Source organism: Ursus arctos, chromosome X, assembly GCF_023065955.2.
Source record: "Ursus arctos isolate Adak ecotype North America chromosome X, UrsArc2.0, whole genome shotgun sequence".
In the NCBI taxonomy this organism is placed as follows: Eukaryota; Metazoa; Chordata; class Mammalia; order Carnivora; family Ursidae; genus Ursus; species Ursus arctos.
Window position 1 is genome coordinate 14,585,775 of NC_079873.1, and position 11,625 is coordinate 14,597,399.

Consider the following 11,625-nt stretch of genomic DNA (forward strand, 5'->3'; position numbering starts at 1 on the left):
AGAAGACCCTGCAGAGGGTCTCTGATTCATCTTCCCCGCGTTTTGCGCTCACAAGGGACTGCAAACCCTGGGCTTTTTAGTTTCTCATTCATTACCCTTCTCATCAGTCCCCCTCACTTTCATCTTACTGGATAGAGACTCTTCTTCCCATCCCAGATCTGTTCCTTCTAGGATTAGTGTCTCAAGCCTTCTCTTGCTCTCATGCCAACATTAGCATTCTTACAGTAATGCCCATTCCCATCCTGAGCTTGCAGTCATGATGAACCTGTCCCCCTTAAAGATTTCCTGGATTGGCAGAAAGCACTTTTACTACTGACCCTCGGTGGACGTTGGAGATTTTGTTAGACCGTATGTTCTTTTTTTTTTTTTTTTTTTTAAAGATTTTATTTATTTATTTGACAGAGATAGAGACAGCCAGCGAGAGAGGGAACACAAGCAGGGGGAGTGGGAGAGGAAGAAGCAGGCTCATAGCGGAGGAGCCCGATGTGGGACTCGATCCCGTAACGCCGGGATCACGCCCTGAGCCGAAGGCAGACGCTTAACCGCTGCGCCACCCAGGCGCCCCTAGACCGTATGTTCTGATTGGCAAAAAAAAAAGTTCTACCTGTTAATCTGAATAGTTTGCTGTGCTTCTAGGTTAGGTGCAGACTCCATTATGGAAGGACGTAAGCTATATCATACGCAAATAGTTCTTTAACTTCTGTAAGTTACAAGACATTAAAAATAGTATTGCTGGTTGGTCTAGATACTATATGTGAGGTTCCTTTCAGTTCTGAGAGTTGTGCTTTTGTGATTCCAGCAAATTATACTCTTTTACTGTGTTGCCTAGAATCAAACTTTTCACTATTCCATTTTTACCTATTCCATCATATCTGAAGTTTTCTAGCTTTCAGAATTATAAATATATCATTCTGAGTTCCAGTGTTAGTTATTTTTATTGGTTATGTTGTATTATGAAACTTTCACTTCAGAACTTGGAGCTCTCAATGATGTTTAAAATTGCAGGTCCTAATGAGTTTCAGGAACACTTGGGCTTACGGTACATGTTTTTACTTCCTTGATATTTCTATTAACTTTTAGGCTACACACTTAGAAGAAGAAGAAATGATCATTGCTCCTTCACAGAGTTATGTTTTCCTGTTTTTTATCTGTCCATCTGTCTCTCTTTTTAAATCTCTTCCCTTGTTGTCTTGGATCTTGAGTTTTTGGGTTTTCAAACAAATTTTCTGTGGTTTGTACAACCTTTTTATTATATCTGTAGTACATGTTTGATGTTGAAACTAAAAAATAGAAATAATAAATCACCAATAATCTTACTACCCAGAGATGATAGCTTTTAAGATTTTATTTTATTTTATTCCTGCCTTTTAAAAGATACGTGTGTATGTACACATATATGCCTTTTCATTTTAAAGATTTACTTATTTATTTGAGGGAGAGAGAGCACAAGCAGGAGGGGCAGAGGGGGAAGGACAGAGAATCCCAAACAGACTCCGTGCTAAGCATGGAGCCTCACGTAGGGCTCGATGGCTCGATCCCATGACCTGAGCTGAAACCAAGAGTTGGCTATTCAACCAACTGTGCCGCCCAGGCGCCCCATCCTTTTCTTTTTTTCTTTTCTTTTCTTTTCTTTTCTTTTCTTTTCTTTTCTCTTTTCTTTTCTTTTCTCTCTCTTTTTTTAATACAGTTAGGCTCATATTATGTAGCAAGTTTTGAGGCTTATATTATGTAGCAAGTTTTGAATCTTACAGTTTTTCACTTAGTATTATATTTTAAATATTCCTTTAGATTACTGAAAATTCTTAGAAGATATGATTTATTTTTGATAGCTTTGTGGTGTTTTCTATCATGTGGCTCTGCAACAGTTTATCTAGATGTTTACTGTCTCCACACAGATTTAATCAAGAATGCCACTTTGCTCATATTTTCTTAGATATTGTAGTAACTTCATCACCAGTACGTGTTCTAAAATCACAAATATGAATGAACTCTCACCTTTAATGTTTTACTTTTGATTTTAGGGAATAGCTAATAGAAGGAATTCAGTCATTTGAGAAAATGGTTTTACACAGTCATATATTAAAATTTAAAATAGAGCCCATGGAATGTGTCTTTTTGAAGAATAACACCAGTTGAGTTGCTTCTTAAAGACTGTAAATTAAATTAAGTAATACATGGCCTCTCTTAACATACAAGTCAGCGACTTATTAGGGCCAAAGTGTCCTGTTTGCTATCTGTTAAACCTCCTATTTGTATTAAAATACCTGGTGGAGTCAGTGTGGTATGAAGCTTAATGTTGTCAGTATTTTCAGTTAGAAGCTTTTTTTTTCCCACGAGTACTTTGATTTAAAGCATTCATCTTGTCCATGTTTTTTCTTACCTGAGCTATTTTTCAATTAAGTTTCAATAAATAGATATAAGGTGTTTATGAAGGAATTTTCCAGTTTGAGGCAATTTTTATTTTTATTTACAATGCTCCTGTAACACCATTGGTTTTTTTTTTTTTTTTTTTTTTTGGTTTTGGTTTTTTTGTTTTTTTGTTTTTGGTTTTGTTTTGTTTTGTTTTGTTTATGTTCAGTATCTTGGCAAACCACTAATAATGAACTTCTTGAGCTGGTTTTAGAAAGGTAAATAGAAAAATGAAGATACTGAACATGTTTCAGCTCTTTCCCTTGGAGGGTTATGAAAAACACATCCATCCTTTAAACTGTGTGCTTTTCAGACTCTCCAATTCTGAGGTTTTCAACAGCATGAAAATGGTCCTGCAGTACAGTTACCAGATCATTTGTAATAATGCTGAAATTGCCAGTTCAAGTGAGCCTGTGCCAAAGGCTAATCATTAACCATGGTTGATTAGATTCAGTTCCTCCTGCTTTTTAGAGGCTCTTTACCTATGTGCTTGATTTTTCATGGCTGTTTCAATCTGGCTTCATGCATTTTTTAGTTTTCATTGTTATTTGTCATATAATGGCAAGAGAAAGGTTGAAAGATCAATATGATAAAAATGTCTTCCCATTTAGGAAAAGTCCTGAAAACATTAGTCATTCTGAACAACTGAAGGAAAAGGAGAAACAAGGTTTTTTCAGGTCAATGAAAAAGAAAAAGAAGAAATCTCAAACAGTAAGTAGATGGCTACTTTCTATATACAGCGGCACATGAGTCTGCATTAGTCTGTGGGTACTTGACATTTTGTACATGGCAGTGAAAGTGAATTATTTTCTTTTTGAGATTTGACATGCATACATTGTATTTGTGTCTTTCTAAATTCTATACACCTATCCTCCTCTCACAGAGCCTTTTCTAGATTCCACAGAATCTCCAGGAATAGAAGAAATTTAATTTGGATGAGAGAGAACACTTTAACCTCTCTCAGTAAACATCCATGTGGATTTATATTCATGTAAAAACTATGAAGCTGCAGGATTTATTTTTCTTTGGGGGTTAAAGATGTGTGAAAACTTAGGAAATGGTTTTGGTGTATGCTTTAATCTTGAAATTTATAACTAACCATCATTCGTTATTCTTCCCTGGCTGGTTTTCCAGTTGCCATGTTGACAAGTTCCTTTCTGGGCTGTATAATCACAGAGAGGAGAATAGTATTTGACATTTCAGGGTTTGCTTTAGTAGGAAGACATGTTTATCTTGTGACTGAACTGTGAAATGGAACAAGTCTTATCTCCTGGGAGCCCTCTGCCTGAACCAAGGTTTGGCTCCATGGAACCGTGCACATCATATCTCTGAACCACCCAAGCAAGGATTCTGCTGGTTAGTGACGTGAGGAAACATGGGAAAGCCAGGCCTCTAGGCCAGCAGGAGCTTCTTCACCCACGTGAGGCCTGCTTTCCCCTTTGTTTTATGGTACTTTCAAGGCCAGACAACGTTGAGGCAGCTATTTTAAACACTTTTGTTTCTATTTCTCATTCATACATGATTGACTCTCAGTTATTTAAAAAAGCAGAAAGATTCTAGGATTATGACTCAGTGGTAAGTAAAGATGAGATAGATGATAGTAGCAAAGAATGTAATACCCAAAGTAAGGATCACAGATGTTCTAGAAGTATTAATAAAGACACTCCTAGATTACTTTTTTAGATATTCTTTCACTTGCATATTTGTTAAATTTATGTATTTCGTTATAGAAAAATTGAGGAAAAAATGATCATTTCTAATCTTATCACCCTGTCACACTGATCTTACTACCCTATTACAACTAGCATTAGGATTTTGGTATATTTCCTCCTAGCTTTTTAGCCTATGCATATGTTTGTGGAAAGAAGGTGGTTTTTTAGTTTGTTTTAAATAATAGTGATCTTTATACAGTTTTGTATTCTGACTTTTAATAGTATATCTGTCAATCACATATACACATAATATATATGTTACTACACAGTTCTTACTATCTTCATTTTAATGGCTGCATAATATTTCCTGAAACATTCTTTTTTTTTAAACTGCCTATATCTCTACCTGAAATTCACTTAAAGCAAAATGTCAAATCAAAATGCCGCTCAATCAAATATTGCTACATTTGTTTCTTAGACTGGATGAACAAAATAGACCTGACTTATTTAAAGTGGAAAAGCTTAAAATATTTAAAATGCTAATACAATAAACTTCTATCATTGTCTGTAGAACATATTTATCCATCATGAACGTTGAACTTAGACTACCTCTCCTAACCCGTGTTACTTTTATTTTGAGGTTTTTGTTTTTGTTCTTAACCTCAGGTCTGTAGCCACTGTGGGGTAATTAAGTGGAAGAAAGTAGCAGGAACCAAGGAATTGAAGGTGTTTTGTGTATAGATTTGGCTTTTGATGTCTGTCTGCATTAGACTAACATTAAACATAAAGCCCCTGGCTCACCATGGCCTAAGTTGAGTGTATACATGCTGACTGACTCTTATTATTCAGGATCTGGTTCAAATTTTAGATTTTTAAATAGTATAGGTTAGGGAAAATAGGAAAATATTTATTCTCTAACATCCTTTCCACTCAAACTTTTTAAAGGTTTTTATACATTTCATTTTTGATATGTAAAGTAACTGCAAAATATCTCTATATAGGCCACATGCTTTAAGCCTTCCAAATCAAAAGTTGTGCCTGTGCATTTTTTCATTAAAAAGAATTTTTTTGAGAGAGAGAGGGCACACAGGGAGAGGGAGAACCCGAAGCAGGCTCCACAACCAGCGCAGAGCCCAAAGCAGAGCTCGATCTCAACAACCCTGAGATCGTGATCCGAGCCAAAATCAAGAGTAAGAGCCCTCTGTATTCTTCCAGACCTCAGGCTCCTAAGCCTGGCATGACATCAACTCTGCTTCTTTCAAGTGAACATTGAAACAGAATTAAAATTACCTTTTTTTCACTTTCTAGAACTCAGCAAAAAGAAAATAGGTAAACCAGCTTTGAAAGATTTAAAGCTTTGTGTCCTTTGCATAAAACTCAAAGAAAGGAAGAAAGAAAGAAATGTGGTGCCCAGTGCATGTAGAGAAACAGGACATTTTTTTTTAAAGATTTTATTTATTTATTCGACAGTGTTAGAGACAGCCAGTGAGAGAGGGAACACAAGCAGGGGGAGTGGGAGAGGAAGAAGCAGGCTCACAGCGGAGGAGCCTGATGTGAGGCTCCATCCCATAACGCCGGGATCACGCCCTGAGCCGAAGGTAGACGCTTAACCGCTGTGCCACCCAGGCGCCCCGAGAAACAGGACATTTTTAAACCTCAGTGGGTCCTAAATCTAGTTTAACACTTTTATTTCACTGATAGAGGACTGCCCAGGCAAACTGTGATCTGCCTGAAGTCGCACAACCAGTCGGGAGAACTAGAGGTGGGTTCTCCTAAACAGCAGGCCCCAGCTCAGTCCCTGCCACAGGCCCACCTCTGGTAGAGAGCCTCTGGCCACTCATTCCTGAGAAGTCTCGTGCGGCCTCCTTAGTGATGTAAATTAAATTCTTCCCTGGGATCCGTTGTGGGAACAGGAACCTTCAGTGGGCTATCTTACTTGAATGGCTTCATACAAGGTGATCTGAATACCTTCATATATATTCTAGTTCTCTAACAATTGAGCTATCCAAAACACGGAAAAGTGGTGCCAAAAAATAATTCTGTATTGCAAAGGTGCCTGCTTTGACTCAAGCAAATCTGGAAGCCGCCTTGGGAAATCTGGCTTCAGTTCCATATCCAGAGTTACATAAGCCCTCAGAGCATATGGTGACTTTGCCAACTTGGTAATTGTACCCTAGTTAGCTAGTATTTCAATTGGTAATCATGCGTCAATTTAAAGATTGAACTTTGTTTTTTTCACTTTGAAAACCTGTATTCTGAATGGCGCCACATATTTTCCATGGAGTGAGTATTTCTTTAGCAGCATAGAACCAGGCTTCTTCCATGATGGTAGACCAAGTGATGTTTTCTGGTTCATGAGTTGACCACGTTCGAAAGAGTTTGCTGTATCTTCTTCCCTCCTCCCCCATAGGCAGATCACATGGTCACTTATTTAGTTGCTGAAGTCCTCTCTAGCAATTAGGAAAAGATTGAAGTTCATCAGCAGCTCTTTAAACACAATTCTTTATAATAATCTTACTTCTGATAATAAATAAATCCCTAAATGTTTTATAAGTTCAGTGTGACTAGATGTGTGTAGGTTTCTAGGCATTCCTATTATAGGTAAGAATCATGACCACATGTTCTTTATATACATTGAGTTTTTGCAGGTTTTGAATTTACTTTGTTGGCATCTTCATGTCCAGATGAGAAATGACACAGAACTCCTCTAGGTGCACACACAGCACACAGATTCCTTAAGTGACTGTTAATATTGAACACTATCAGGGCTCCCAAGGGCTAGGAGTTTCAGTAAGAATACCCTTTTTTTCTTTTTTTCTTTTTCTTCTTTCTTTTCTTTTCTTTTTCTTTTTTCTTTTTTTTTTTTTGCAATTAGTTTATTTGTATCTTATATTGCAGACAGATTCCACCAACGGGGAGAATCCAAGCATCAAGAAATCCCTCTTTCCTCTTTTTAATTCAAAGAATCATTTAAAGCATAGTTCTTCTTTGAAAAAGCTTCCTGTAGTCACTCCACCCATGGTACCCATTTTTACGTACGGTAGCCCTGCAAACTGCTCCAGTAAACTTGTTTTACTGATGACAACAGCATGTCTTTTATTTTCATGGGGTCATATTCTCTTTGTGCTAGTTAAGTACCTGAGCCAGTTCCATAAAGTTACTGAAATATCAATTCTTTGCCATTATGGATTTTGTGAATCAGTTAAGGAAGTTGAAGCTATAAAAGGCTACTAAACAAACTAGTGAAAGGCTAGTTTGGGTTGTCTGGTTAGCCACTTGTGGGCAGACGGCATTCATAAAATCCCTTATTTCCTGTAAAGAATTTGATTAACATTTACAATTAACAACGTCTTTTCATTTGACTCACAAAGTCTGTTAACACTTGGTTGGCAGTTTGTTCTTTGAAACCAAGTTGAATTGACCAAATTGAGTGAGCCAGCAGGCTCCACTTTTCTTAGTTGGTGATTTGCTTTTTCGTTGCCTGGCTCTAGCTTTTGCTGGTCACTTAGTGTAAAGCCAGGACTTTTGCTTGGCATTTGGCATTATTCTGTGTTCACCAAAATCGGTGAACGGACCAATTGCATTCATCTGGAGTTTGTGGCACAAATTTCCAGGATTTTTATAGTACTTAATGCTAGACCCAGATTTACTGGGCAGTGTCTTGGGAATATGATTCAAACCATACTTTTCCCACTTCAGTATCCTTGAAAGCCTGCTAGACTTCTTTGGGCACCACCAAATACAGTGTTTGGATCATTTTCCCAGCAGGAGCAAATTTTTGTTTTATTGAACTGGTTCATAACCTAACTGCAATATGGAATGAGGATACGACAGCAATTTCTGGTACAGCCCAATTTAACTGCTCTCTCTTACAGCGACTAAAACTAACAGCATGGGAATGCTTTAAGGGTTGAGGTTTTAACAAAGCTGCATGACATCTGCCAATTTTTCCTAATGCAGGGAAAATTATTAAGAGGGCAGCAGAATTTAACTGGCATCACCTGCATTGTGAACATTGGGAGAGTTTTGGTTTCCTTTTTTATTGGGGGGGCGGGGTCGAGGTTTGGTTTCCTTTGATTTGCTTTTCTCCTCTTGGGTGTGGTTGCATATCTTAGTAAGGCTTATTGGGGTTCTTATCGAATCCTTGCCCATATTTTGCTCTAGGTGCCCAATTCTGACGGCCCTGATCTACTGACATTACAGAAAGCCATTCACTCTGCTAGCACCCCGAGCAGCAGACCAAAGGAATGGCGTCCTGAGAAGATCTCTGATCTACAGACCCAAGTGAGTGGTGCCTGTAACACTCTAGATTCTTAGACTCTGCAGGGACTATCCCACTTGAGAGAAGGGCAAGGTTGAGGAATTTAGCCTCTCAGTGTTACCGCAAGGCTGTGAGTCTCCTCAGAATATACCCTCACTGTGAATAGCAGATGATCTTGGGAGTCCAGATGAGTCTTGTTTTAGTGACCCATGTCCTAATAGGAAAAAAGTGAGCTTCCATTAGCCTTCACCTAGCCCTGGGTGGGGTAGGGTAGGAGGGTGTGTGTTAGAGGGGTGTAAGGTAAGGGGAATAATTAAGACGTGGTCTCAATCCATAAATACTACACATCCTAGGAGAGAGAAAATCTATAAATAACCATAATTCATGGTAAAAAGTGAGGCATGCCATAAAATGTAGGGGAGCGTGAGAGGAGGAGGTAGTGGGAAGATGAAGTCTTCGTTAGATGTGGTAGCACACGAATTAGGCCTTGAAAGGCAGATACGATAACCTTTCTTGAAAGAATAATCTTCTGAAATTGATACTATTTCTGATAGAAAATCGAACAGTTGCATTAGGAACTGCATATTATACAGTATTGTATAATTGCATTTATCTGCCATAATGGGGAATAAACAAAAAATGAATTAGTAAGTTTTTTCAGGTAACTGAGGTTTGTCTGGTTTGGACAACTATTTTGATTGGAAATGTAATATTGCATCTTTTAAGTATCCCACGATGAGCACAATGACATAATCTAACTTGTTTTTTGATGATATTAACATTTTTATAAATCTAGTATTCCTCTGTACTGTAATTTCTGACAAACCTCATGAGCTTTTGAAGCTCTAGGATTGCTTTTACCTAGAGATGGCCACAGATTTCTGTGATTTGGAGGAAGAGGGCCTATTTTTATAGGTTTGTTGTTTACTTTCTTTAACTGTTACTTAGATCCACTGACAGGAATTCCCAAATTTCACTTGTATTTGCCCAACCATTTGTATTTTCTGCTTCTAACATAATATAGGCTAAGGGGAGGCAAGGTGACAGAAAGGGTATAGAGAACCAGATATCCAAGTTGTTGGATATGTATCTGAACTAAGAGCACAAGGTTCTGAGTGAGGGCCTGATGTTCTCTTCCCACTTTTATAAAAGAGTATGGGGCTTTAGAACCTTCTTTGTGTATCCATTTCTTTTGCTAAGAAGCCCTTTTCAGGTTACTTTATATCTCCAGCTGGACCCAAACTATGGTAATTGCTCAACAGTTGCCTGTGGTCAGGGCTATAAAAATCACCAGGAATCTTATTGTGTTATCATAGCAGTTTCAATAACAAAAAACATAACTTTGAGCACTTAGGATGTACACTGTACTGTGCCACCTCCCCTGGGGACCACAGAGCTTTTGTGGACAGACTTTGGAATAGCCATGGAGGATGCTTCCTCAGGAGCAATTTCTACGTGAGTCCATTCTCAAGCAATTTCCCTTCGATTTCAGTGCTCTGTTCCTTCAAATCTTGTAGTGTTCCCTGAGATCATCAACATTTTATTAAAACTTTGCCAAGCCTTTAAACGCATGGCCCTTGAAGATTAGTAGCCAGGGGTGGCCCCAGGCTAGGGCTACGTCTTGAGTGCAGGGTTCCCGTTGAGGGCCTTGAATTTCAGGGTGCTTTCTACATGCCTCTTCTGATAGTAAGCCTCATCACGTATCACATAGAGGAGAGGGAAGTGAACAACGTTTCACCAGTGGGGGAGCCCGCGGCTCAGCAGTCACCAGAGAAGAGTCACCCAGTGTGGGGTAGGTGGCTGCCAGGACCCTCCCTTCTGCCTTGAAGCACAGTCCCCTCCACGGTGCAGCACCTGTGGGGTCTGGGCCCCGGCCACAACAGCAAGACAAGCAGGGCAGCTGTGAGCCCATGTTAGGAATCCAAAGCCTCCTGTGAGTGAATTGTGTTTTAGAGTCTATAGGGCTTTTGCTTGTTTTTCTCAGCTGTGTTCGCTTCTCAGTGCTCAGATCTTACCCCACCCCCAAAAAAGTAAAAGTGCGGAAAGGGAAAATCCGGGCGATCAGAACAGAAAAGTGGGATATGTAATTTTTAGCTGAGTATGTTGCTACCTAATTGAAACATTATATCTCTTCAGTTTTCTCTTGTGGCTAGATAGGGTTGAATGACTGAGTCCTGGCTGGTGAAAAATAAGTGGCAGGTTGATGTCGAGCTGTTGGGAAGTCTTCTCAAAAAGGGAGCGTCATATTCCTTTTGCTACTTCCTGCTGGTTGAGGCATGAGATCTCCCCCCTGTAAAGATGGGATGCAACCAGATAGAAGTTGCCTAAGGCTTTGATCAGCCACACCAGCTCTAGATTTCTTATCCAGATTTCTAGGCTTTTTCGTTAAAGATAAATAACTTTGATCTTGTCTGAAAAAGAACAAAAGGACAGATAAGGCTAGACTTAGCCCCTCCTCCCCTGTGCCTGCCCCCGCTGGCTGCACGCAGTCATCTCAGATCTGTGCTCCATCTCTCCCAGCTTTCGAGTCTACTCTAAATTAAGTCCTATGCGCGCTCTCATCTTTTCTTTCAGAGCCAGCCGTTAAAATCACTGCGCAAGCTGTTACATCTTTCTTCAGCCTCAAATCACCCGGCTTCCTCAGACCCCCGCTTCCAGCCCTTAACAACTCAACAAGCCAAAAATTCATTCTCAGAAATTCGGATCCATCCTCTGAGCCAGGCCTCTGGCGGGAGCAGTAACATCCGGCAGGAGCCCACACCAAAGGGCAGACCAGCCCTCCAGCTGCCAGGTCAGATGGACTCTGGTTGGCATGTGTCCTCTGTGACCCGAAGTGCCACAGAGGGGCCTTCCTACTCTGAACAGCTGGGTGCCAAGAGTGGGCCAAACGGGCACCCCTATAACAGAACAAATCGGTCTCGAATGCCAAATCTGAATGATTTAAAAGAGACAGCCTTGTAATGTGTGCTGGGGTGGGGGGAGGGGGGGAGGTAAGCCAGTGGGAAGGGGATGGGAGGGTGTGGGTGGGTGGGGAATAGGCTGGGCTGGGGTGGTCAGCCAGTATTTTCAGCTTTATGAAGGTGAGTGCAATATTGTATGTGTGGAGCCCTCTGGCTCCTCACGGCCACAAATGCTAGTCAGGGATCTTAGAGCCGCAGGAGTTCCTTAGGGACCGCCAGTCCCCACGGATCTTGTGTGAGAATGGATAGAGTGTGCCATTGAGGAAGAAGACATTCTTGCCAGTTTCTCCCCTGTACATTCCAGCTTTAGTGCAATCCCTGTTGAACTTGGGAAAGCCAGGAT

General features: G+C 40.0%; 1 protein-coding gene across 6 annotated transcripts in view; it reads left to right on the forward strand.

The window, feature by feature from the left end:
- Positions 1–11,285, forward strand: part of CDKL5 (cyclin dependent kinase like 5) — a 198,691-nt gene extending 187,406 nt beyond the window's left edge. The window contains exons 16-19 of one of the 6 annotated variants that reach the window (XM_057310336.1): positions 3,021–3,120; positions 6,960–7,082; positions 8,226–8,345; positions 10,897–11,285. In XM_057310336.1, the coding sequence (XP_057166319.1) occupies positions 3,021–3,120; positions 6,960–7,082; positions 8,226–8,345; positions 10,897–11,283 (730 nt within the window). In that variant the 3' untranslated portion in view covers positions 11,284–11,285. Of the gene's footprint in view, positions 1–3,020; positions 3,121–4,727; positions 4,788–6,959; positions 8,346–9,676; positions 10,867–10,896 lie in introns of those variants that run through there. The other 5 variants (XM_057310340.1, XM_057310346.1, XR_008958739.1 and 2 more) reach the window with 5 other exon arrangements.
- The last annotated feature ends 340 nt before the right edge of the window (positions 11,286–11,625 follow it).